The 22,697-nt window shown below is 37.0% G+C and overlaps 2 protein-coding genes across 9 annotated transcripts; both read left to right on the top strand.

The window, feature by feature from the left end:
• Positions 1 to 69: 69 nt before the first annotated feature.
• LOC6581384 lies at positions 70 to 11,709 on the top strand. 7 transcript variants are annotated; one of them, XM_015161798.3, is made up of 5 exons: positions 70 to 183; positions 9,992 to 10,258; positions 10,618 to 10,778; positions 11,025 to 11,147; positions 11,211 to 11,709. In XM_015161798.3, exons 2-5 carry the CDS (start codon positions 10,195 to 10,197, stop codon positions 11,277 to 11,279), a joined length of 417 nt encoding a protein of 138 aa, XP_015017284.1. In that variant the 5' UTR covers positions 70 to 183; positions 9,992 to 10,194; the 3' UTR covers positions 11,280 to 11,709. The 7 variants fall into 7 exon arrangements, with proteins under 7 accessions (XP_015017284.1, XP_032587456.1, XP_043865886.1 ...); XM_032731565.2 differs by having other exon boundaries at positions 121 to 139; XM_044009951.1 differs by lacking the exon at positions 70 to 183 and adding an exon at positions 327 to 487.
• A 791-nt stretch (positions 11,710 to 12,500) lies between these two features.
• LOC6581382 lies at positions 12,501 to 22,392 on the top strand. Of its 2 annotated transcripts, none has more exons than XM_044009948.1 (3): positions 12,501 to 12,857; positions 20,438 to 20,924; positions 21,621 to 22,392. In XM_044009948.1, the coding sequence occupies exons 1-3, from the start codon at positions 12,813 to 12,815 to the stop codon at positions 22,151 to 22,153; spliced, it is 1,065 nt and encodes a 354-aa protein (XP_043865883.1). In that variant the 5' UTR covers positions 12,501 to 12,812; the 3' UTR covers positions 22,154 to 22,392. The 2 variants fall into 2 exon arrangements, with proteins under 2 accessions (XP_043865883.1, XP_002007117.1); XM_002007081.4 differs by lacking the exon at positions 12,501 to 12,857 and adding an exon at positions 16,279 to 16,652.
• Positions 22,393 to 22,697: the final 305 nt, after the last annotated feature.

Below are 22,697 nucleotides of genomic sequence, written 5' to 3'. Positions count from 1 at the left end.
CCGAGTCCGAATCGAGCCTCAGCTGAGCGCGTGCATATAAAACCAATTTGAGCGACGGCCGACGAACCAGTTGAGCGCAGACTTTGCCAACGTTTTCAGACGCGAATCGCTAGCTAGCCAAGTGCCAAATTCGTGTCGAGTTGAGTTACAAATGCATTTGGCCAACAATAGCAATAACAACAAGTTCGTTTCGAGCCAAGCAAAGAAATTATAAATATTTTTGAAACATATTGTTTTGTGTGTCTTTGTGTCGGTGTCTTTGTGTCGTATGTGTTGTGTGTGTGTGTGTGTGTGTATGTCTTTGCAAAGCCAAAGCTAAAGTTGAATTTCGTCAAGTGTTTGGCTTGACTTTGCGTTTTCTGGTCTTCGCATTTTATTCGTGCGACGTGCGCGCTAGCGAACGGTTGTTGCTTTGTCTTATAACGAATTTTGTATCTGACGGATACGCGCGCGCGCTCAATCGCCCGCTCTGCATCTGTGCCAGTGTGTGTGTGTGCGTTTATATCTGTGTGAGCTTTGAGCATTAAATTGCTCTTGTTTGGCTTGGTATTGGTATTGCTTTTCGCCTTCTTCTGCTGCTGCTGCTGCTGTGCGTGTGAAGAAAGAGCAATATTTTTATAATAAAAAAAAAATTGTTACTATTATTATTGTTATTGTTGTTGTTGTTGTTGTTGCTTGGTGGCGAAATAACGCCAACAACAATTGTCGATGAAACAACAGCAAATAGTTTTTCCAGTGCAAAAATTATAGTTATAAATAAAAGAAATCACAAGCAAAAAGTTGATTTATGTAATAAAACGTAATTGTGTTAAATATCAGCAGATCGCACGCTGTTTACACCAAATGCAAATGCGATTCAAATCAAAATAAACAAAAAGCAAAACTAAGAAAAAAAACAACTCTGCAGCAGCTGCCATCAAAATTGTGTTACTTACGTTACGGGCAACATCGCAACACTTTCCTTGGCCCTGCTCAACCTGGTAGGTACGATCTTCCTCTGCTCCAGTTAGCGCAGCTGCATTTGCAGCGCGCTTACATAAAGTGCTGCTCCACATTTGACTGGCTGGGCATGCGTTATGCAATTCTTGTCACGCTTAATGATGTATCGATGGCGGTGCTCAGCGCTGTGCTGCCTGCTATTAACATATTCAATGCCTAATCGCAAATGGCAGCGGCCAGCACCAGCAGCGCCAGCTGACGAGGCCAGCAATTCCGTTTTTGATACGAGAAAGCATTGGCCTTAATTTGACAGCAAACTCTCTAGCCACTTGCCAACTGCATTTGGCTTAAGCTTCGCCATTCACTCAAGAATGCAAACACAATAGATCGAAGCTTTAGCTACCAGACGAGACAGACAGCTTTACTGTTTCAGTTTTTAATGCTCACTCGTCAAAGTGCAATGAGTATATTGGTTTTTGACATTGCCCGACTTGAAGCTAGAGAATTGAAATTCTGATATATTCTTGTATACGAATTAAATTGTCATGATTTTTTCGATCTGTCCACTAGGGGCGTGGCTAGTTTCCGGTAAGTCAGATATGCTTCTTGAAGTGCTACAGACTTGATATTTGAAATACATGCTCTGTTTAGCATTCCAAAATAAAAAATTATAGCTACGCCCATTGGGAGGTCAAGGAAAATAGGTTTAAACTATATCTTCTAGAGCTGCCATATCAATCGGGCACGTTAAGTGAATAAGTATTATGCAGTCGGTAATGCTCGACTGCTTGCTTAATTTTTGTTTTGTCAACAATTTATCAGTTTGTGGAGGATTTTTTATCTGTATTTCTTTTGTCAAACATGTTATTTTCAGTTTTGTGGCTATTAGCAAGCAAACAAATGTCAAGAAATGTTCCTGGAAGTGCTTTCATGTTTTTAAATAGCATTTAATTCTAGTATAAATGAGCTGAAATTATCTGCTTATTGGACGCCAATTGGAATTGCTGATCTGATTAAAATTCCAGTTTTTATTTTCTCATTTGAAACTGGCAATTGGAATTGTCAAAGTATTGCTCGATACTTAAATCGGCTTAAGCTGACGGCTTTTTAGATATGAATCGGAAATTGTTTATTGTAGGAGGATATTATTGTGATACATCAGAGACCACACAACAACTGGTTGAAGCTTTTGAATGTCAAATATATTTTTAAATTGAAATTAAATGAAATGACAACAAAAATGTATATCTATAAATATACTATTAAAAATTATTAAAAAATGATTATTATTAAAAATTATTAATAATTTTGCTGTATAAAATCCACGTTCATATACTTGTATTTCATACACATCTAAAATAGCTGTTAATGCCGTTATACAGTTGTATATTCATATGCATATAAAATATTTTTATACCCTGAACCCATTGAAAATGGGAAATCAGGGTATAATGGTTTTGTGAAAAAGTATGTAACGGGCAGAAGGATGGCAGACCCCACAAAGTATATATATTCTTGATCAGCGCGACGAGCTGAGTCGATATAGCCCTGTCCGTCTGTCGTCGTCCGTCCGTCCGTCCGTCCGTCCGTCCGTCCGTATGAGTGCGTCGATCTCAGAAGTTATAAGAGCAGAGAGCGAAATTTGGCATGCATACTCGTGTGACCATACGCAGTACGAGTTTGCTTTATTTTTCGATAAATCGTCCGATAACTTTTTATCGAGAATAATCGAAAAATCGGTATTGTTTTTTCAGCCTAATTTGAACACTTTTAGACCTGGAGTCTTCAAATTTGCGTTGTATATAAAGTTAATCGATACAAAGATTTTGTAATTTACAGATTTTGGATACCACGCCCCCTTTTACCCCAATTCGTAAAAAACGCATTTCAAGTACTAGAGACTTGTGCTTTGGAATGTACACACATATTCATCATATAATTACACTCTAAAATTCATTAAGATCTTATGTCTACAAAAGAAATTATTCAACAAATAAATTCTCATAATATTGCCCACAAAGCAGCGCAGCCCAAGCGCAGTCGCTGCTTACTGCGCAGTTAGCAGAGCGCAGGCTTGTGCGTGCGTGTGGATGCATGTGTATGTATGTGTTCATAAAAATGCAGAATGATTAGAATATCAGCTTAGAGGGTTCAGGGTATCTCCTAGTCGAGCAGTCTCGACTAGAGCCTTCTTACTTGTTTTTATTATTGTTTATTTTTATTCACATTAAATTATAAAATACAATTTCGTATACTCTTATAAATTACTACTTATCGATTACGTTCCGCAGCTTATTTATAGCTTGCTTAAATAGAAACTTATTAAAAACAATTATGTGAGATGTGGCAAATATTTTATTCATGAATACAAAGTTGCAATTGTGAGCAGCGTGTGGCTGCAATCGATAAATTTTCAAAGTGCCAGCGACAAAAACTTGTTGCCCGTTGTTGTTGTTATAATAGTGTGTGAGTGTACGTGTGTGTGAGCGTGAGAGTGTGTGCGAGCAAAGACACTTGACTGGCATAGCAGAGCCACCCGCTTCTGCAGCTGCTCGGCTGGCGCATTCTTGGAAAATCTTTAAGCCAAACCAACTCAACGAACTCGCTTCGCATGTGTATGACTGTGTATGTGTATATATCTTCGTGTGTGTGTGAGCTTGCACATCATGTTGTATGCAATTCATTTGCATTGTTTAACCATGCACCGTTTTCTTCTTTAGCCGCAATAAAAATAAAAATGGCTTACAGCAAAAACGATTTACATAAAATTTATTGCTGCCACATTACAAGGCAGTTAGTTAATGTTGTAATTGTAGTTACGGCTGCTGCTGCTGCTGCTGCTGCTGTTGCTGCTGCGACTGTTACTGATGCTTAATTGTGTGAAAAGGCAATCGCAATGTGTGTGCTATTAGCCATTTGGCCAACAGCCCGGCACATCACGTATACGCCACGTGGCGAGCCTTGAACTCGGCTAGCATTTGAAAACAGGGATGCCAACCGGTTCACTAACAAACCAAGATAGCCGATCAAATTGTTATAAATATCTGAATAGCAAATTATGGGTGCAAATATATTTATTTATATTAGTCTAGAGCAGATTATGCTGGCAGTTGAGCAAAAATTCAAATATTCTATACCCAAAAGATCTACAACAATAAGATTTTATTCTTATGTATGCGTGTTTTTTATTGTTTTATATACTGTATAAAAGAATATATCGTAAATAATGTAAGCTTATTAATAGATTTTACATATAGATTAGTGTAAAGTTAAATTTTCTTAGCCAGAGGTTTAATCTTAATGAGCTCTTGTTAACAGATGACAGGCGGAGATATATATGCATAGAAGGCTTAAGATATTTAAATAGATCTTAATATGCTATAATATATAGTAAATACATTACATGAAGCCTAGACATAGATAATTCCAATAATCGATAACTTTTAAAGTCGTCGATATATATTCAAACTCTTCAGATTTCAAACATGAACTTGATTGTTGAAAGGCGTCCTCCATATGTCATTATAGCTCAACACATTGTAATACCCCATAGAATATTATAACGGCAACAATATGTTTGATCATCTATCGCTGAGGCAGCCTAATCGCCACTTCACTTGGCACTCGGCACTCGGCACTTGGCCAAATTCGCATGAGTATTAATTTTGATATTTGATAATTTGGCATTATTGCTGTTTTGTTTCCAACGTTTGTTGGACAAGGAGCGCTCAATCAAGGCGATCAATCAAAGCACCTTCGATGGGCTGTTACCGTAGCAAATTGAGCAAGGTAATGTTAATCAAATCTATATATATATATATATATATATATACAAATATATACTATAAATATATGCACCTGATGAGCAGATGAGCATCTGCACAGATAACTGAACTTCTGCTCGTTGTTTGTTGCCCTTGTACCGAATATTCGAATATATATATATATATATATATATGTATGTACAACATACATGTACGAATAGCTGATATATGTTAATGCTTCATTGTCCGGCGGATCGAAAATGCTGTTGGTCAGCGAATCACTCGCTCGCTCGCATCGGTAGCCGATTTGCAGCTGTCTTTGCTGCCTTTTGTTAATGGCATTTAAGTCAGCGATTGATGCCTGATGTGGCTGCGTTTAATGGCAGCCTAATGAATTATTAGTTTTGAACGGCCTTTCAAGCTGACAAGCTCCAAAATGTTAACAGCCAGCAAAAAAAAAAAAAAAAATATCAAAAATAAAAAAATAAATCGAGTTTCAGCTAACAAATAAATAAATATAAAAAATATAAATAAAAGCAAAGCTGAGGAAGTGAGGAAGTCTTGATGAATACGCGGCTTAATTTGTAGGCGTTGATTGTAATCAATGTATAAGACAAAGTGACAATACAGGTATTATCAAATGAATATATGTATATGTATATCCGATTATCTATGTATATTTATTGTATTTTATTTCTTACTTTTTAAATTAGTTTTGGCTAGTGAACTCAATGTTCATTTTTTTATGTATATCTTAGTTTTGAATTTTTTATTATTTTATATATATGTATATATTTTTTATTATATTTTCAATATTTTTTTAATAAAAAAAAAAATATATATATATATATATATTTATTTGTTTGTTTTTTTGAGTTACTAATTAATTTTTTTTTTTAATTTTTTTTTTATATATGACTTTTGACTTTTATTCAATCATATATTTTGCTCAAAATTGCATTTATTTTTCAACAGTTTTTTTTATGTAGTTATTATTTTTATTCATTTATTTTTATGCACTTATTTTATTGTCTCACTTTTTCCTCATTCCAATTTATTTTAGTTATTTGCGTTATTTATTTTCCTCAATTTGCAACATGTATTAGCTGCCTTTTGTTTGCCTAAAACGAATTTCGTATCATTATTTGATATTAAAATTTGCACATTTAATTTTTATTAATTGATTCATTAAGAAACTAAAACAAACATTTATGATATATATAAATGAGTAGAGATACAGATATGTATATACATACACATTTTTTTACTCTTATTGATTACTGGAATCTGACTATCAGTTAATTTAGACACGCCCGGGGCTTTCCGATAAATATATATATATATGTGCAATATTTATTTGCTTAAGATCGTGTTTTTATTTATTTATATACACATATGTGTGTATGTGTATGTATTTAAAATTTATGTTTTATTAGCGCTTTGGTGTAGCTGTTTCATTTGATTTTAAATTTACTTTTTGCTGTCAGTTAGTATGAATTCGATTTTGATCAGGTTTTTATTTTCATCTTTTTTTTTAGTTTTTTGTGAGCGAACAACTTTTTTTTTTTTGCCGCCTAGCCAGCAACTGGGTGTGTGAGTATGTGTGTGTGTGTGTGTGTTTTCGATATTGATTTTTCGTATTAAGCGCATTTCTGCGTACCGTTTTTTCAAGGCCAATCAGTGGCGGGGCGGGCGCTGCCTTTGCTGCTGGTCAAGCTGGTCAGCTAACAAGTTTTCTTGCTGTTGATCAATTAAATGAAATCTTAGCTCTCGTTGCTGTTGCTGCTGTTGTTGTTGTGGCTCTAATGATGCTAAAAAATGTGTGCAAAAGTCCAAGTGTCAACGCCGGCGCCAATAAATGCAGCTCAATACCATCTGCTGCTGCTGCTGCTGCTGCTGCTGCGTCGGCTGCAACTGCAACTGCAGCTTGGCCTAATCAATTGAACTGCTGCTGCCTTTGAGATGATTAAGCCATGTTTGCACTTATGTAAGTGCGGTATCCGTTGGCGGGGCGGGCGGTGGCCATAAGTCGTCTCAAGTGTCGTCATCTGGTGTTTCAACATTTTTTTTCTGCTTTTCTTTCAATTTTTTCACCTGTATTGTTGCTGTCGTTGCTGTTGTTGTTGTTGCTGGCGAGCAGTTCCGCCAATTAGTGCTGCTTCCGCTGCAACCAGAGACACCGAAAACATAACAACAACAACAACAATAAAAAAAACGACACTTTTCTCAGCTTTCCACTTGCATTTTCTTTGATGAAAAACAAAAATTTGTGGATATATCTCTACATATGAATAAAGTTTGTCGTAGTTAGTGTTGCTTTTGAAATAATTTGCAATTTGCATAAATTATAGAGTCCAAAACAAAGAAAAAATGCCATCAAACATTGCGCCTTCGGTTACGCGTCGAAAATTAACAAATTAGTGCGATGTTTCGCAAAGCAACGCCAGCAAACTTCCGAACCAACAGAAATCCAAAATAAACTTTCCAAAAAAATGTCGCGCATGCGCTTGGAATGCAAAAAACCTATAAAAAAACAAAATAAGACATCAACAAGGTCTTGCACATGGCTATGTTTGATGTTTGGGATTTACTCGCATCTTATGTAAGTTGAGAACCGCTCGCAACGCAGCAAGGCAGCCAAGCAAATTGATGGCTCAGTCATGGATGGTTTACCCCCGCGCTCAAGAGACTCAGCTGTAGCTGTTGTTGTTGTTGTTGGAGTAGTTTTTTTTTGCAGTCGCTTCTCACGCTTGTCAGAAAATGTCAAAAGTGACGCCGCTGCACATTAAAACCAAGAAAAAAAAAAAAACAGAAAAATATTTAATAGAAAACTTAGGCGATGCTTAGCATAACGAAGTGTAAATGCTCTGGAGGGGGCGGCCTAGAAGAAGGAGAAAGAGGGAGAGAGAGAGGGGAATGCCTGGAATATGAAATGAGCTGAGAAAGTGGATAATTATTTATGGTGCTACTGCTCCGCAGATAGAGATGGCCTTAGCAAGCAGCCGATAAGCCCTGATTATAAAATTTAAGAGAGCCTACGATGATAATGCCTAGGAAGAATATAAGAAAAAGAGTATAAGAATAAGAGTACCGGTACGATAACCTTTAGATAGAATCTTCATACACTGATGTTGGTAATGCTAGGCTCTGATCTGGATCAACCGCAAGCCAAAAACATTTTGGAGTAAGATAATCTTTGACGAATCACCAACTTGACCAAATAATTTGATCGTAAAGTCCACTAAGAAATGTTAAGTATGTTTAAAAGTCTTAGATAATCTTTTAGCCAAGCATAGACTCAAACGCATGCAAGACATTGTGTTATAAATATACAAATTGAAGAGCCGCTTAGATCGTAAAATTCATTAAGATATCCATAGTAGCTATCATAACATTAAGTTGCTTTTGCAACTATTTTGAGTGGTTTTGCATTAGTGGGAACTGTGTTAAGAACTTATCTATTAATAACACATCTGTGTTAATAAAGTTAGACCAAAATAAACAAAGATTCTGGTTCTGAGAGTAATATCTTTAGTATATACATAAATTTGTGCTATATGCATATATGAATTAAACACTAACAGTATACTCCATTTCAGCCGTAAGGCTATGTGAATTTCAAAACAAGAAAATTTAGGATAAACATCAACTATTAATTGAGTAGTCCAACTGAAATGGCCACAACTATATTTGACCTCATTTGATAGCATAATAATACAATTTAGCCAAACAAGTCATATATTCAATAGACTCCTTGGCACTACTCTACATATAATAAGACGCGCATTTTTTGCGGAAATTTTAACGCACGCTTAAAAGCTTTGGCTCTGACAATCGCTACATCAGTTTGGCTGCGTAGCAGGCAGGGGCTGGGGCAGAGGCAGGGGGCTAAAGATCATAATTGAGCGGGGAGTCAGGCGCCATGGTCAACGGAAAAGGTGAAAGACAAAACAGCCAATGGTCGCAGACATTGGGCTGCTGTGTCATCTTGCAGGCGCCTCTTTGTTTAACTCTGCAGCTGCTGTTGCCTCTGCTGCGGCTGCCTGGCATAGTTGACTCGTCTGCCTGACCTTTAGTGTTGAGCAAGCGCAACAACAAATCTGCATATCATTCATTTTGTGGCAGTCTCTGGAGCTGGAGCTGGAGCTGGAGTTGGGATTGGAGTTGTCGCTGTTGTTGGGGACTCTGTTCCCGTGGCCGACAAAATTAGTTGGAAATGCGGGGGAGTTGCAAAACAATTTACGATTATTTGTCTGCGCCGACCGGGCTGACTTAAGCGCGATGTTAATCGCCGTATATGTCCAGACATAAATTTCAAGAAAATGTCAAGGATTTGTTTTGGGCAAAAAGAATACAGCGCAATAAAAGAGAAAGATCGTCGCACGGCAATAAAATGAAATACATATACATATGTACATATATAAAATGCAATCAGCGGCTGGCTGGCTAATCGCTCAATCGGGTCGTTCGTCTGGAGGCCGACCTGTGGCTGCATGTTTGCCTGACTGCCTGGCTGCCTGGCTGCCAGTCCGCCAGTCCGCTTGACACATTAATTGGAGTTAGCCCAGACGACAATAACAACTACAACAACAACAGCAACAACAAACGTGAGCAAGGTCGTTTCTTTCTTTTACTCGCGCCGCCTGAAAAAAAAGAAAAAAGAAACAAACAAAATAAAAATCAAATCAAATCAATTTGCATATATAAATTCTATTTTCTGATTGGATCTGCCATTGAATTATTGTTTTTTAATGGCATTTCAAATGGTGCCTTTGTCTTTTCCTGCTTCTTTGTGTGTTTGTGTGTTAATTTGACAGTCGCTGTCAAATGATTGATGTATAGAATTGACAGACAGTTTGGCACAGCCCTAAGTGGGTCAGTGTCTAGACATATATATATACCTATATTCCTAACTATATCCTGTTGTTATGCGGGTGCGGATCAATGATGATGTCAGCAGCTCCAAATTTTGGCTCGACTTTTGATGACTCAATTCCAAAAAAAGAAACAAATCGCGGGTTTGGCTTGACCATGTAAAGAAATAGAGATGGAAGCTGCCTTCGTCGCCGTCGCCGTCTCCGTTTCCGTCTGTGTCTCTGTCGCCGACTTCGTCTCTGTTGAAGATGTTGTAATGCAGTTAATGAATTTCTGCTTGTATGTATATGTGTGTCTGTGTATGTGTGCTGGCTCAAGCCAAAATTGGGCGCCAATTAACAATTAACAGTCGTTTCCAGTTGCCACAACAAATCAATGTTTATCTTATTTGATTTTTTTACTTTTCATTTTAGCCATGTGCCAGCTGCCATAAACAAAGCCACGCTTCCTAATTGAAAAACTGCCAGCTAAATGGACGCGTAGCACGTGTGTCAGTCTGTGTGTGTGTGTGTGAGTGAGAGAGAGAGAGCGTAACGACGTTTGCAAGCATTGCAGTGGACATCGAGATTGAGAGAGCGAGAGCAGCGAAACGAGCCAAACCAAAACACTGGCCAAAATGTGCAGCACCACAAAAATGGTTTACAGTTATAGAATTTTATGGCTTTCCGGCGTTTTACTAGGTGAGTACTATGGCCCCAATAATCGAGCCGACAACACGACAAGAGACAACGAGCAGGGATCGACACACCAGTTGGCAGAATAATTGAATGCTAAGCGCGTTGATTAGACGATTACTTTGAGGCCGAATCGATGGCACGCGTGAGCCACATAATAAGTGTGTGAAGAGCAGTAAGAACAAGGAGAAAGATTAATATATGTATAGGGTAGAGTATAGAGCAAATACCCTATAAAAGAAAAGAGTCGATAGAGAAGATGTTGATGTATAGATGACTGAATCGAAATTCTGAGAAATTCAGAACAAATAATTGATAGATATAAACATATGCAGACTTATAATCTACACATTTTTTCTATACAGCTCATATATTGCTGGTCGCCATCGATGCCCAGGAACCAGCCAGTCCAGTATTTCAAAATCACAAGACGAAGGAATGGACGAATTTAGATAATATAACATTCTCCTTCGATTGCAAAAGGCGTTCGGTGGGCTTCTATGCGGACATGGAGTACAATTGTCAGGTGAGTGAGTGTGAAAGAGACAGACAAATAAGAGAGCTTACGCTTAAAGTTCAAACGATTTTATGAAACTGCCTAAAAGTAGGCAACAAAATATATTAAATGCTATGTCAACAGATTTAAATGAAAATATCCAAATTTAACAAATATATTATGAAAAAATTTGAAATATTATAAAATATAATATTGTTAAATATAAATAGATATAAAATAAATAGTAATATTTTAATATTTTACATTTAATGGCAGATATTTCACATGTGCGACGAGGAGGGCAATCGAATACCACATTTGTGCGCCAATGAGACAAGCTTTAATCAGGAATACAGAATATGTGATTGGGACTACAATTTCAATTGCACAGAATCGCCGGTTAGTTCTAGACACTTAAGCAATCACAAAACAGAAGATATTTATAAAATTGATTCATTTCAGAAATGGTTCTATCTGAACGAGTTGACATATGCGACAGATCCGCCAGATGAAGACGATGAGGACTATTGAATGCAATCAATTAAATATTTATTGTCTTTGAGAAAGAGCAAAATACTAATTAAATTAAATGGATCTAGCAAGAAGAAGAGGAAGAATAGGCAGGAATGGATTGACGCAATGGAAAAGAATATGTTTCCATATGAATAAACATGTTAACTAATTTAAGAGATTTGTTGACAATTTTGTTGAGTTACGTTTTGTGTACAATTGTATGTAGTCTAATTTGAAGAATCGAGCTTGGGGCCATCGAGCGCCGAGCATCGTGTAAATAATGTATATAGAAGGCCGTCAACTAACAACTAACGAAGGTCGTCAATAAATAGTTTACAAATAATGTAATTGTTTGTAAGTTGAATAAACAAAAAAAAAAAAAAAAAAAAAAAAAAAAAAAACTGATAATAAATGAAGCTCAAATTGCGTCCATGAAATGTAAAATATATAAAATACTCGCAAATCAAATAATTGTATATTCCTTTTTACCAATTTGCGTCGATTTGACAAAATGTTTTGCACTTATAACAAAATGTCAAAATTACTTTATACCTAGTATAGTTTTTGCTTTTGCTTTTGTTTTTGTTTTTTGCTGTGGGAGTCACCGTCAGGCGACTTTTAATGGGTAAACAACCCCGATGAGTCAAGTTCAATGACGAAACAACAAAGGTATTGAAATGGTAAGAGTGTTTTGGCCAATACTGACAGGGATAATACACTGAAAAGTGTATGATTTTTCTTAGGATTCATTACGATTTTTATGATGAGCAATATAATAATAAGATTCAAGCATCGTGATCTTAGTAATCATTATCTTGATCGATCCTGGGAAGAAGTACGTCTAAGCTCAAATTGTAGATGGAAAAAGATGCTATTGTACACAAGGAAAGAGATACGTAGACAAATAGACATGACTGCGATCATGAATGTATATATCATATGAAATGAATATATGTATATACTAGTATATTTCCTATTTTGTTTTGATGGCTACGAATGGATCTATAAGAATCTAAAGATTGTATTGTAATGGAAACAAATATGGACTTTACAGATGAAGTATGAATATATAGTACTAAGTATGAATAATATAATGGAGAGAAGGCTAAATGAACTTAGCAATATTGAAATTCTAATATGTATATATGTGTACATATATATTCTTTATGGAATCTTTAAATACTTTTACAGTCTGAGACACGAACGGACATTTTTTTTTATATAACAAAAATTTGCGAAACAGAGGATCATAAATTTTTTTAAAAGTCAGATACCCTCTCTACACTTTTCACTTGAAGTTCACAGCATAAAAATACTCACATTTTATAATAAAAAAAGGAAAAATTAGAAAACATTCTGTAAAAAAACAACACAGCCCTCTGAAGGCGTCAGTGCGTGAAATTACAGCTTCCCGGTTCATGACTTATAAAATGCCATTGAGCACCCTACAGCAGAGTTAGTCTGAAAACTGAACTAAAACAAGCAAGAACCAATTGGATAATATTATATAATACTGAAACTTATATCATTATTAAGTAACAGAAATATAAAATGGCTCATAGAATCAGTTGCCTACTAATTCTAGCTCTGTTTGCCGTAAGTCTTAATGTTTACTTCATTTTATAAATTATTTAAAATACATGTTCTTTTTCTGCTTTGTAGTTAGCTGCTGCTCAGTACTATACGCCCTACAATCCCTATAATACGCCCAGTCCTACGTTCTCTAGTCTGAATGGGTATTACTATTCGACGGCATCGCCCTATTATTATAACACACCGAACACCTATTACAACGATGTTAGCATACGCATTTGGCCCTATGTTATTGGTCAATATCTGTATCCTACTTACTACAACAACAACATCTACAATCCCTATGCCACACTAAATACGCCCAATTGGCTGACATACTATGCGAGTGCGTATCGAAGTAACTACGGGAAAAAGTAATTAGTGTGTATTTCAATGAATTAATTATAGTTTGTTGCTCGTTGTGAAATTAGAGATTTATGTTATTTTGTTTAATAAAGTTTAGGTTAAACGGAAAAACAACTGAGAATTTTAAAGTGCGGCGAAAAAAGAGAAGGGCAGTGCTAAGTGAGAGTGAGATGGCTATTTAGGCCATGCGGAAAGGATCGTTAGATATAGATTTGTAGGGAAGATAAGAGAAGAAATAATATCTTTAGTATAGGGAAGAAAATGCTATTCTGAAAGAGAAAGTATTCGTGTAGAGCAGCAGCTCACCGGGAACTCGGGAATTGGGCGCGGTTAAAATTTAACAATTAGAATGGAATGTAACCAAACTGGAAAAGTTCCACCATATACATAAAAGTATATCCCATAATTCCACACTTCTTTTTACTAATTCTCGATTGTGAAACAAAAACTGGTCATATCAAAAAAATATACATCCATTATTAGACGATTTTCAAGTTTCCAAGCGACTCTCTATAACGCACATTGCACAAAATCAATATACTCTCTTGCCCATTCCACAAACGAGTATCGAACTATCTACTACTTAAGAACCCTTTCGAAAAACCAATTTACCAACAGTTAGAAGTAAAACGTCAAAATGCTAATGATATAATCATTAGTGATGTAATTTTGATAACAACATATGACATGGGCGCAAAGACCGTTAGGAAATCATGTTTCGCGATGAGCCCAGTGTGGCATTTTTGACGGCTCTTTAGACACATTTCAGAGCATACGAAAGCAAAACAAACAATGCCATGCAAGCAAATCGCTGACTGAGTTGCAGAGCTGAGACCGCGTGCTACGTGGAGTCGTTGACACCGCGACTTCTGCTACAGCGCTGGCCATGACATTAGGTCTGGCAGTGCGCCGCGCTGCGATTACCACATGTGCCTAACGGATTTCACACTCGCCTGTCAGTTGGGTACCATTATGTAATGGCTAATAGGCAAGCTAAACAAATTGTTTGAACGAGCACTGAACTTGACATCCAGGTACGTCTGCACTTCGACTTGAACGTTATCTAGAAAAAGGTGCTCAAAGTCAGTTTCTTGACTTTTAACCCACATTTGGGGTTGACATGATTCTTGGGCAAAATCTATATGAAAGTTCGAGTTAACCGTAAGCTATTGTCTGTGAATGGGCATAATGTGCCAGAAATCAAAAATCAAAATTTAAAAATTCTTTACATCACAGGAGCTGCACTCGCATAAATAACCTTTGCTTATCAACAACCGCTACTATGCGAACTTTTATCATGCAAAGCAGTTGCTGTGAGCAAAGCCAGGTGAATGGGGCGCAATGGCAAGCCACAAGAGACAGAGAGATGCAGAGAAACCGAAAAACAGAGAGCGTGAAAGAGAGAGAGAGAGAGAGAGAGAATTAGCGAGCGACAGAGCGAGTGAGAGAGTGATTGGTTTAGTGGAGAAATGGGTCAAAACAGTCACAAAAGAGCGGGTAAAAGGCAGCCGGCAAACATGAGTTAGGGTTACATACAAAACAAGAAATGCTGAAATGAAAATGTTCAGCCAGACGAACCATTGATGCTCTTAAAACTATTGGCACTTTTATTGGTTAGAATGAGGAGATGAGCAAAGTATGATAAAAGACGAGGCAAAGATGAAGATTTTTTTGTATTTTGAATAGATAAATTTTATTAATATCCATTCATGGAAGAAATAGTCTTGCTTTGGATAATCCTCAAAGTATTTTCATCACTTTCTGTTCTTGCTTTTGATGTATAAGTTGACATGTAAATAGCTGGTCGTCTTAACAGCTAGTTTTTTTATGGCCTTTTAACTATTGTTTTAGCTTATTTTGTATAGCTTTAATTATAATTGGCTTGGGAGCAGGTTTTTGTTAGAAACAGTAGGTCTGTCAAAGTGATTTTTATGGTTTTTAAATCACTATTGTAGGTCGCCTTGGTAGCTAACAGGAAGTCAGCTACCAGCTCTTTGTAAGTTCAGCTATCAAATTCTACTCAATAAACATGACAAAAGAAATTTCACGCGTAGCTATTCCTTATAATCAAAATCAAAGAATATATATTATTTATATATTTTGACTTTTATTAATAAAGAGGCTTAGAAAATAAATATAGTAATAGGTGTAGTATGAAAATAAAAATAATGTCTGCTTAATGAAAAACAAAAGTATTCAAAATACATAAATCAAAATGAATAATAAAATAAAAATTTTAATACATTTTTTTAAAGATTAACAAAAACTTTCTAAAAGTTTTTAAAAATGTATTTAAAACCATAAAAAGTTGTATACAATTTCCTTCTATATAATTTATAATAAAAGAATCAATAGTAATACGAATACAAATATATTAGCTGACTAAGAAAAATGATTTATAACATAATAAAATATTATGAGATTATTGCTCCATAATTCATCTAGCATAGTAAAACTGTTATGAGTAGTAAAATCAAACAAAGAACGATAGTTGTTATGCCTCAAGAAGTAAGAAAATGTTTATGCCACATGTGTCAAAGTAAATACGTGCAACGTGAAAGCTTTAGCATTGGCAGGGCAAATGGTTGACTTGTGGTCGGGTGGCTCAGTGGTTGGGTGGGTCAAAGACGACTCGTGGTGCGTCGATCCCAGCCAGCCATGAGACTGTGACGTCAGCGCCTTGTTTGTTGTCACGTTCGCAAAACACTTTTATGCTCTAGCCCCTTGCACGATTATTCGTAATAGAGTCAACAAAGAGTCGAGCGGGAGCTGTGCAGAGGCAAATGCCAGGGGAGCCGTAGAGACAGCACTGAGTCGGCATTTTTGGTGCGATCGTCTGCTGCTGCTGCTGTTGCTGCTGCTACTGCCATTTAGGGGAAAATTGTGAAGAAAGTGTTGAAAACGAAATTGTAGCTGAGAGCGCGAGAGTCACAAAAGCAAACACGTTGAAGAAGCGCGTATCACAGAGACTGGTCTGTGTGAGAGACAAAAATTTTGCTTGGTCCAACTGCACGTCGAGCTGGGGTGTCCAGACTTTACCTGCTGGCCAAGACCATGGCCAACTGCCAGTCAACGGGCACAACTCAAGCGCTGCAGTCGCGTCAAGAAGCTAACCAAACAAGTTAAACACAAAACTAAATTCATTCGATACGATTTGGATTCGCATCTGCTGATCAGGCCAAAAACAATTTGCGTGGCGTATGTGTTGTCTGCCGTAGAATTGTTGTAGTTATTGTTGTTATTGCCGCTATTGCCACAGCTGAGGTTGCTGTGCTGTTTAGTTGCGTGAAAGTCGTTGGAGCATTCAAGCCGTTGCAGTTAGTTAATTTGCAGACGAGAAGAGTTCAATGTAATAATTAAGGACTCGAACGAAATATAACAAACAACACAGACAATTAACAAGTGAAACCACATTACTCGGCCAGCTGCTAGACTAAAGCCATAATCATGCTGGTAAGTAAATTAAAAACTAGATTCAAGTGCTCTAGATGTGTGTGATAGAACAGAACTTAATTTTAGTTTGAGTTTGTGTTGAAAATAACAGAGATTTGCAAGTGATATACAGACTATATAGTATTAGAAATATCCACGAAGTGGGACATAGATAGATGCTACCTGTTCTTAGCTGTACCTGACAGAATAATATAAATCAACTCAGCTGAGTTGAGTTGAGGGAGGTGGAAGAGGAAGAGTAGTTGAGATATTTGTAATACATTTGATGCCTGCTAAATCATATGCATTTCCAGCTTGTAGGAAGTAACTCTGGTTAAATTTCAGATCTGAGCCATGTTCACTCGGATTTTTTTTCGAAGTGGAATATATTTACATGTGACTTTATAGGAATTTTATTATTATGCATTGTATTAGAAATTTGAGCTTAGCATTCAGATGTCTTTAGGTGGGCTTATTTTATTATGGAGAAATTTTGGCAGGGGATTTGGAAATATTTTAAACATTTCAAAGAAGCAGCTAGAGAGTAAGCTTTAAACTTTGTGCAGCTGTTGCCGACAATGTAACCAACGTTCCAACGTTGACAGTGTAATTTTGCTAAGCCGCTTCAAATTGCTGGTTATAATAGCTGGGCTATTTATTCCTTATATTAGCGAATAAAGATTTATAGTTTTGTCTATATAGCTGGAGAAGAAACCTATTATTGAATTTTTGTCAGCTTGTGACACTTGAGATAATGAGGAAGATATTCCATAAGAAGTTTAAACTCGCAGTCGGTCAAAGTCAGAGTTATTTGTAATGCCCAAGTTAATATATATTAATAACTTTGTCTGCACAGCTAGAGTCTAAAACTAATTAGCCCGCTACATCATATCCGCTGCCCAAGTGTACAGGGTATGCTCTAATCAGCTTTAAATCATAGCTCACTCCCAATTCACATGCTTGGCACGCGTTCTGTGACCGTGTTACCTCAATTCTCCAATTGTTACTGCTCAAAGGAGCTGACATTGACAAAAGAGCCAACGATTGTGACCATTTGCACAATGCATTAAACATTTCTTATTGACAATTGACCAAAATAAATCACTTTGGCTAACAATTCTGGCCGTGTTTACAATGTATACACATTTCTTATTGTTGCCAAAAAAATGAACAAACCCAAAAAAAAAAAAAACAGTAACAAGCGACAACTTTCTATTGAAGCCAGCTTAGTTGAACTCTGTTTGTTTGTCGGCTGCTCTATTATTAAATGCTTTTAAAGTGTTTTCCGTTTGCTGGCAACTCGATTTTTGTGTCATGAACTGTGACTTTAACGACCGCATTACATGCGACTCGTACAACCATTAGATAATGCGCACTTGTGGCTATGATTAAATTTATGCATCTGTCCACGTGCCTAAATTGCATCAGCAGCAGCAGCAGCATCCGTTTTTTTTTTTTTTTTTTGAAGATATTTTTGTTGTTGAGTTTATACTTTTTTGGTTTTTTTTTTTTTGTTTTATGGCCACTTGCTTGATGGAAGGTAAAACTTTATGAGACATTTATCGGTTGAACCATAAAATTTGATTGAAGCATAAATACATGTAGTAAAGCGTAGCCTACGCATATATGTGCCAGAGGAAAGTTTAGGGCGTCAAATTCAATGAAGCTTACAACAAAGAAAAGCCAAGCCCAAAAAAATATGGGGGAAAAAAACCAAACAAACCAACTAACAAAAAATCAACGTAATTTTTAATGAATTTAATTCGTATGATTAAGACTTCATTAGCTCAATTTTAATGTTGTTATTCTGCATTGACAATGGATGATTCATGGAATTTTTCAGAAAATGCCTATGGCCGAATTCATTTATAACAATTAAGTTTGGATTTAGTTCGTATAGTTCATATAGTTGTTTAAACTAAGGCACATATATGCTGCATTGATGAGTTCTACTTAACAATTGAGTGCCTTTCAGCCTACAGCACTTTCCATTTTAACAAAGTAATTTGCGCACTCGAACGTGCTAAATTTTAAATAAATAATAAACACAAAATAAATGGCAAACAAAACTCGACATAAACGGCAAGTGTTTAACAACAATTCGAAGAAAGGCGAAATTTTACTTAGTATAAATATCTTTTTTATAAGTCACCTTAAAAGATTTCTCCCAAATGACGGAATCTTTTAGGGCAGATGTAAATTAAATTATGCGTGCAGCTATAAATTTGACTGCAGTTTGACGAACAAAATGCAGAAACGGAAACAAAGTGAAACTAAGCTGGAAAAACTATCTCAAGTCAAACGCATCAATCTGGTTGTAAAATACATTATGTAAATCAATTGACATTTTCATATATTTTCATCAGTCGTCAATATATTCAAATAAAACACCAGTTGTAATACTAATAGGCTTTCCTTTTAAATTTCCTATTGTTTCAAAATGATGCGAATGCAGTTGCATTTATTTTACTGCCAACATCAAAGAGTAACATTTAATGAATGCCAAAATGTTTTCGCTTTACAGTTACAAAGAAGAAGACGCTAGAATTTGGCCCAAAAACCTGACCGCGAAAAAATCAAGCCAAAGCCAAACAAAAGAAGCAACAAATTGATATACAATACTTTAAATAAGTTTTATTGTATAACATTAAAAGGGGACCACAAATTATGTCAAGTCAGCAACGGCTTCCACCTGGCATGCGAATTCGACTTTTTAATTAAATTGTCTCATTCAGATTTGATTAATTCTCCCAGTTCAAGTGGCATTTTTTTAGGTGCCATCCAGGCCAACCGTTAGTTCCACATAATTTTGCCTAGAACTTTTGTGATGCTAAAGCCAACGCATATAAATTCTTTTTGTTTATTTTTTATATTTTTTTGGCCACGCTCCAGGGAAATTTTGTTGAGCACATTTAGAAATCAGAAAACAAATTTACTATTTGTCTGCCCATATAATTGAGTTCTGAAAATGGAAAGCGGCTTGTACTTTCAGTTCTTTTGGGAAAAACTAAGAAATGAAACAATTAATTAGGGGTTAGCTCAGGGCCACTCCAGGGGCTACGCCAGCTGTGCCTAAAAGGCCCTATTTGGATATCTCTTTTTGAGCTTTTAGTTCTTATCATTCAATCAAATGTTGTTCGCTTGGAATTTCACTTTTGCACTTTTGCTTTAAGACATTTGGAAATGTGTTAAAGACAAAACAAAAAAAAAATTATATATATATATATATATAACGTAATGCTTAGAGATTTATGTGTCAGGTTTTTGCCATCATTTACATACTGCAAATTTTTAAATGCAAATTCGTAACAAAGACAACAGCAAAATCAACAGCAACTAAAACTCTCATAAAACAAAGAGTGTTGACACGAATTTGGAATTTGAAAAATAAAACTAGTTGTTACAAGAGCCAACATTACATAAAGGGCGCTGTCCGTTCGTAAACGACGGCCAAATGGGAATTGCTGTTAGTTACATATGTTATATGGATCATAAAATATTTTATGATCGCGTTAAATATGACTGTGAAAGAAGATTTAAGTCATAGGGCTTCGGCTTGAGTGCATTCTGACAAGCATTTCACACAGCACTGTCTCTATTACAATGTAAGCTGTGGACTGTTATGAGAGGCAAGTTCGCTGCCTAAGTCTTTCGTTTACGCAATTTCCGCAAGAGTGCGTATGATGAAATGCGCTTAAAGTGCGCCTCGTTTTGATGTCATTGCTGAACAATGCAGTCACACACGCACACACACACACGCACACACATAATCTGATAATTTTCTCTAAAACACTTTGTACTTTCAGTTTCTCACAAAGAGTTCAAGTGCGCGACGCTCATTGCTGGCTCTGCTGTTGGCTGTATGCTTTCTGAGCTGTGCTCTGGGCGCCAAAATAGTCAAAAAAGTTGAAAAGCCGCCGTCAAATGCCAATGACAATGAAGACAAAGCCGATACAGCAGCGGCAGCAGCTGAAAAGCCAGCGAATAGCAGCGATGACGATGATGAGGAGACTGAAGACGAGGATGCCGATGAGGATGATAATGAAGATGAGCCTGAGGCTGAGGAAGGAGAAGAGAATGAGGAAGAGCAATCAGCAGATAAGGAAGCTGCAGTAGCAGCGACCTCGACCACAGACCAGAATCAGTTGAAGCCCGCTGCCGATCCCACAGATCTCAGTGTCTGGGGCATGGTGCGCACACTTTGGAACTGGCTGCGCAGCGATCTCAGTGAAAGTCTGTTCGGCGACGACGACGACGGCGACAACAATAAGAAAGAGAAGCCAGCTGTCGTAGGTGAGTAATATGCAGCAGCGACTGCAACTGCTCCAAATAAGTACCGTTCCTCAATTAGTGATTCGTTGATTGAATTTACGCAACATCTGATTAGCGGCTTCTCTAATTCCCACTTTCGTTTTCAATGAAACCTGACTAGAAACAACGCAGAGTTATAAAAAAAGCCCCGACAAACAGCTAAAGGTGCTCAAAAGGTGTTAACAACAATTTATTTATTTTTTTTTCTTCATTTAATTTCTGTAAGAGTTTGCGCGGGCTCCGAGATTTTATTTTGTGAAATGCTCTTTCTCTCATCGTGAAGACCTTGTTGTAATTTCACTTTCAGCATGTGCTTCTTCTAGACTCCCGTAAATTATTATATATAAACATTTTGTTGTTGTTAAGCGTACACGCATCTTTAAGTGCTGAGAAAATATTTATGTTTTTTATTTATTTTCGGCGTTTCGGTCGCCTTCTTTTTATAGACTTTCGCATTGCTAAGCGTTCAGCTCTGTTTGTTGTTCCAATTATCGCAATGAACGATAAAATAAAAAGCCAGATTTAATTTGGCAGCGATGGCAATTCAATGGGAATTATTAGTGGTCAGACCTTCAGGTTGCTCAGCAAAAAACAAAAGACTTAGATAACGAACTTGACAAGTGTATTACGATTTTTTCATATTTGAGTAATTTTACCATTAATTTCTTCATTTTACAGAGGGCCGTACCTTCGGCAAGATTCGACGTCTACAAATGGCCATGATACCCATCATCTTTAAGTTTGGCGTGCTCTCAGCTATGGTTGCATTCCTGGTCGCCATTGGCATGAAATCGTTGTTCCTCCTGAAGGTTTTGATTGTGATGAACGCGCTCGCCATACTGGGCAAGTTCCTAACGCTGAAGACGAGTCTGTTCGGTCAGTACGAGAATTCAGCGCCCAGCTTCAGTTACCCCGGCTGGAATCCGCATGCCAAGGAATCGTGGACACCCACTGGCTTCAGCGGCAGCCCACCATCGGGATCACATCCGCCCAGCAAGGAGATTCACTTGCACATCCACGGCAATGCCCCGGCACAGGCGCAGTCACCCAGCCAGAGCTACACCTATGAGTCGCAAGGCGGCTGGGCCAGTCGCTCCGATCCCTATGGCGCCTATCAGCCCACCGGACAATACACAAGTGACGTCCCCAACAATACGGATCCCATGTCCCTGTTGCCCACAAAGTACCCGGCGCGAAATTTGATTCGGTGAGCGAGTATCGAACTCACGGCTAAACGACCACCGAATACATTTTTAGTCAGCGACTTTGCGGGGCGCAGCTTTACATAATTAGTTGATAGATGAACTAGTGGAAAAGTTGCTTAGATTAGGACGAGTTAAATTAAATTAAATTATTTTCGCTTAAACTTGCTGTAAATAGGCTTAAGTTACGTGCTCCTAACATATTTATTAAACCATTAAAATTAATAATAAAAAAAATAGATTAAATACTCAAAGTATTTTCATTTCTGGGCAGTTGAAATAATTAGGTACATCGCCTGACAGCTTCGATGATTGTGATTGATGTGTGAAGAAAGTTAGCTCCCGAAACGAGGCTTCACAGCGGCGCTTCGACGGCGAGGCATGTGATTAATTGGCCATTTGACAAGCTGCCAGCACAGCGATTTCTTTGGGACCTAACCCAACAATGGGCGTGCGCTGACTTCACGTTTTGCTGCCTAATCATCGGCATTATCGCCAAAAACATTGAAATATAAGTCAAAGTCATGGCACTCTGTACCTACATATATGCAGA

Source organism: Drosophila mojavensis, unplaced genomic scaffold (genome assembly GCF_018153725.1).
Source record: "Drosophila mojavensis isolate 15081-1352.22 unplaced genomic scaffold, ASM1815372v1 contig_74, whole genome shotgun sequence".
In the NCBI taxonomy this organism is placed as follows: Eukaryota; Metazoa; Arthropoda; class Insecta; order Diptera; family Drosophilidae; genus Drosophila; species Drosophila mojavensis.
Note: the sequence above shows the minus strand (reverse complement) of the source record. Positions and strands in the feature narration are given on the sequence as shown.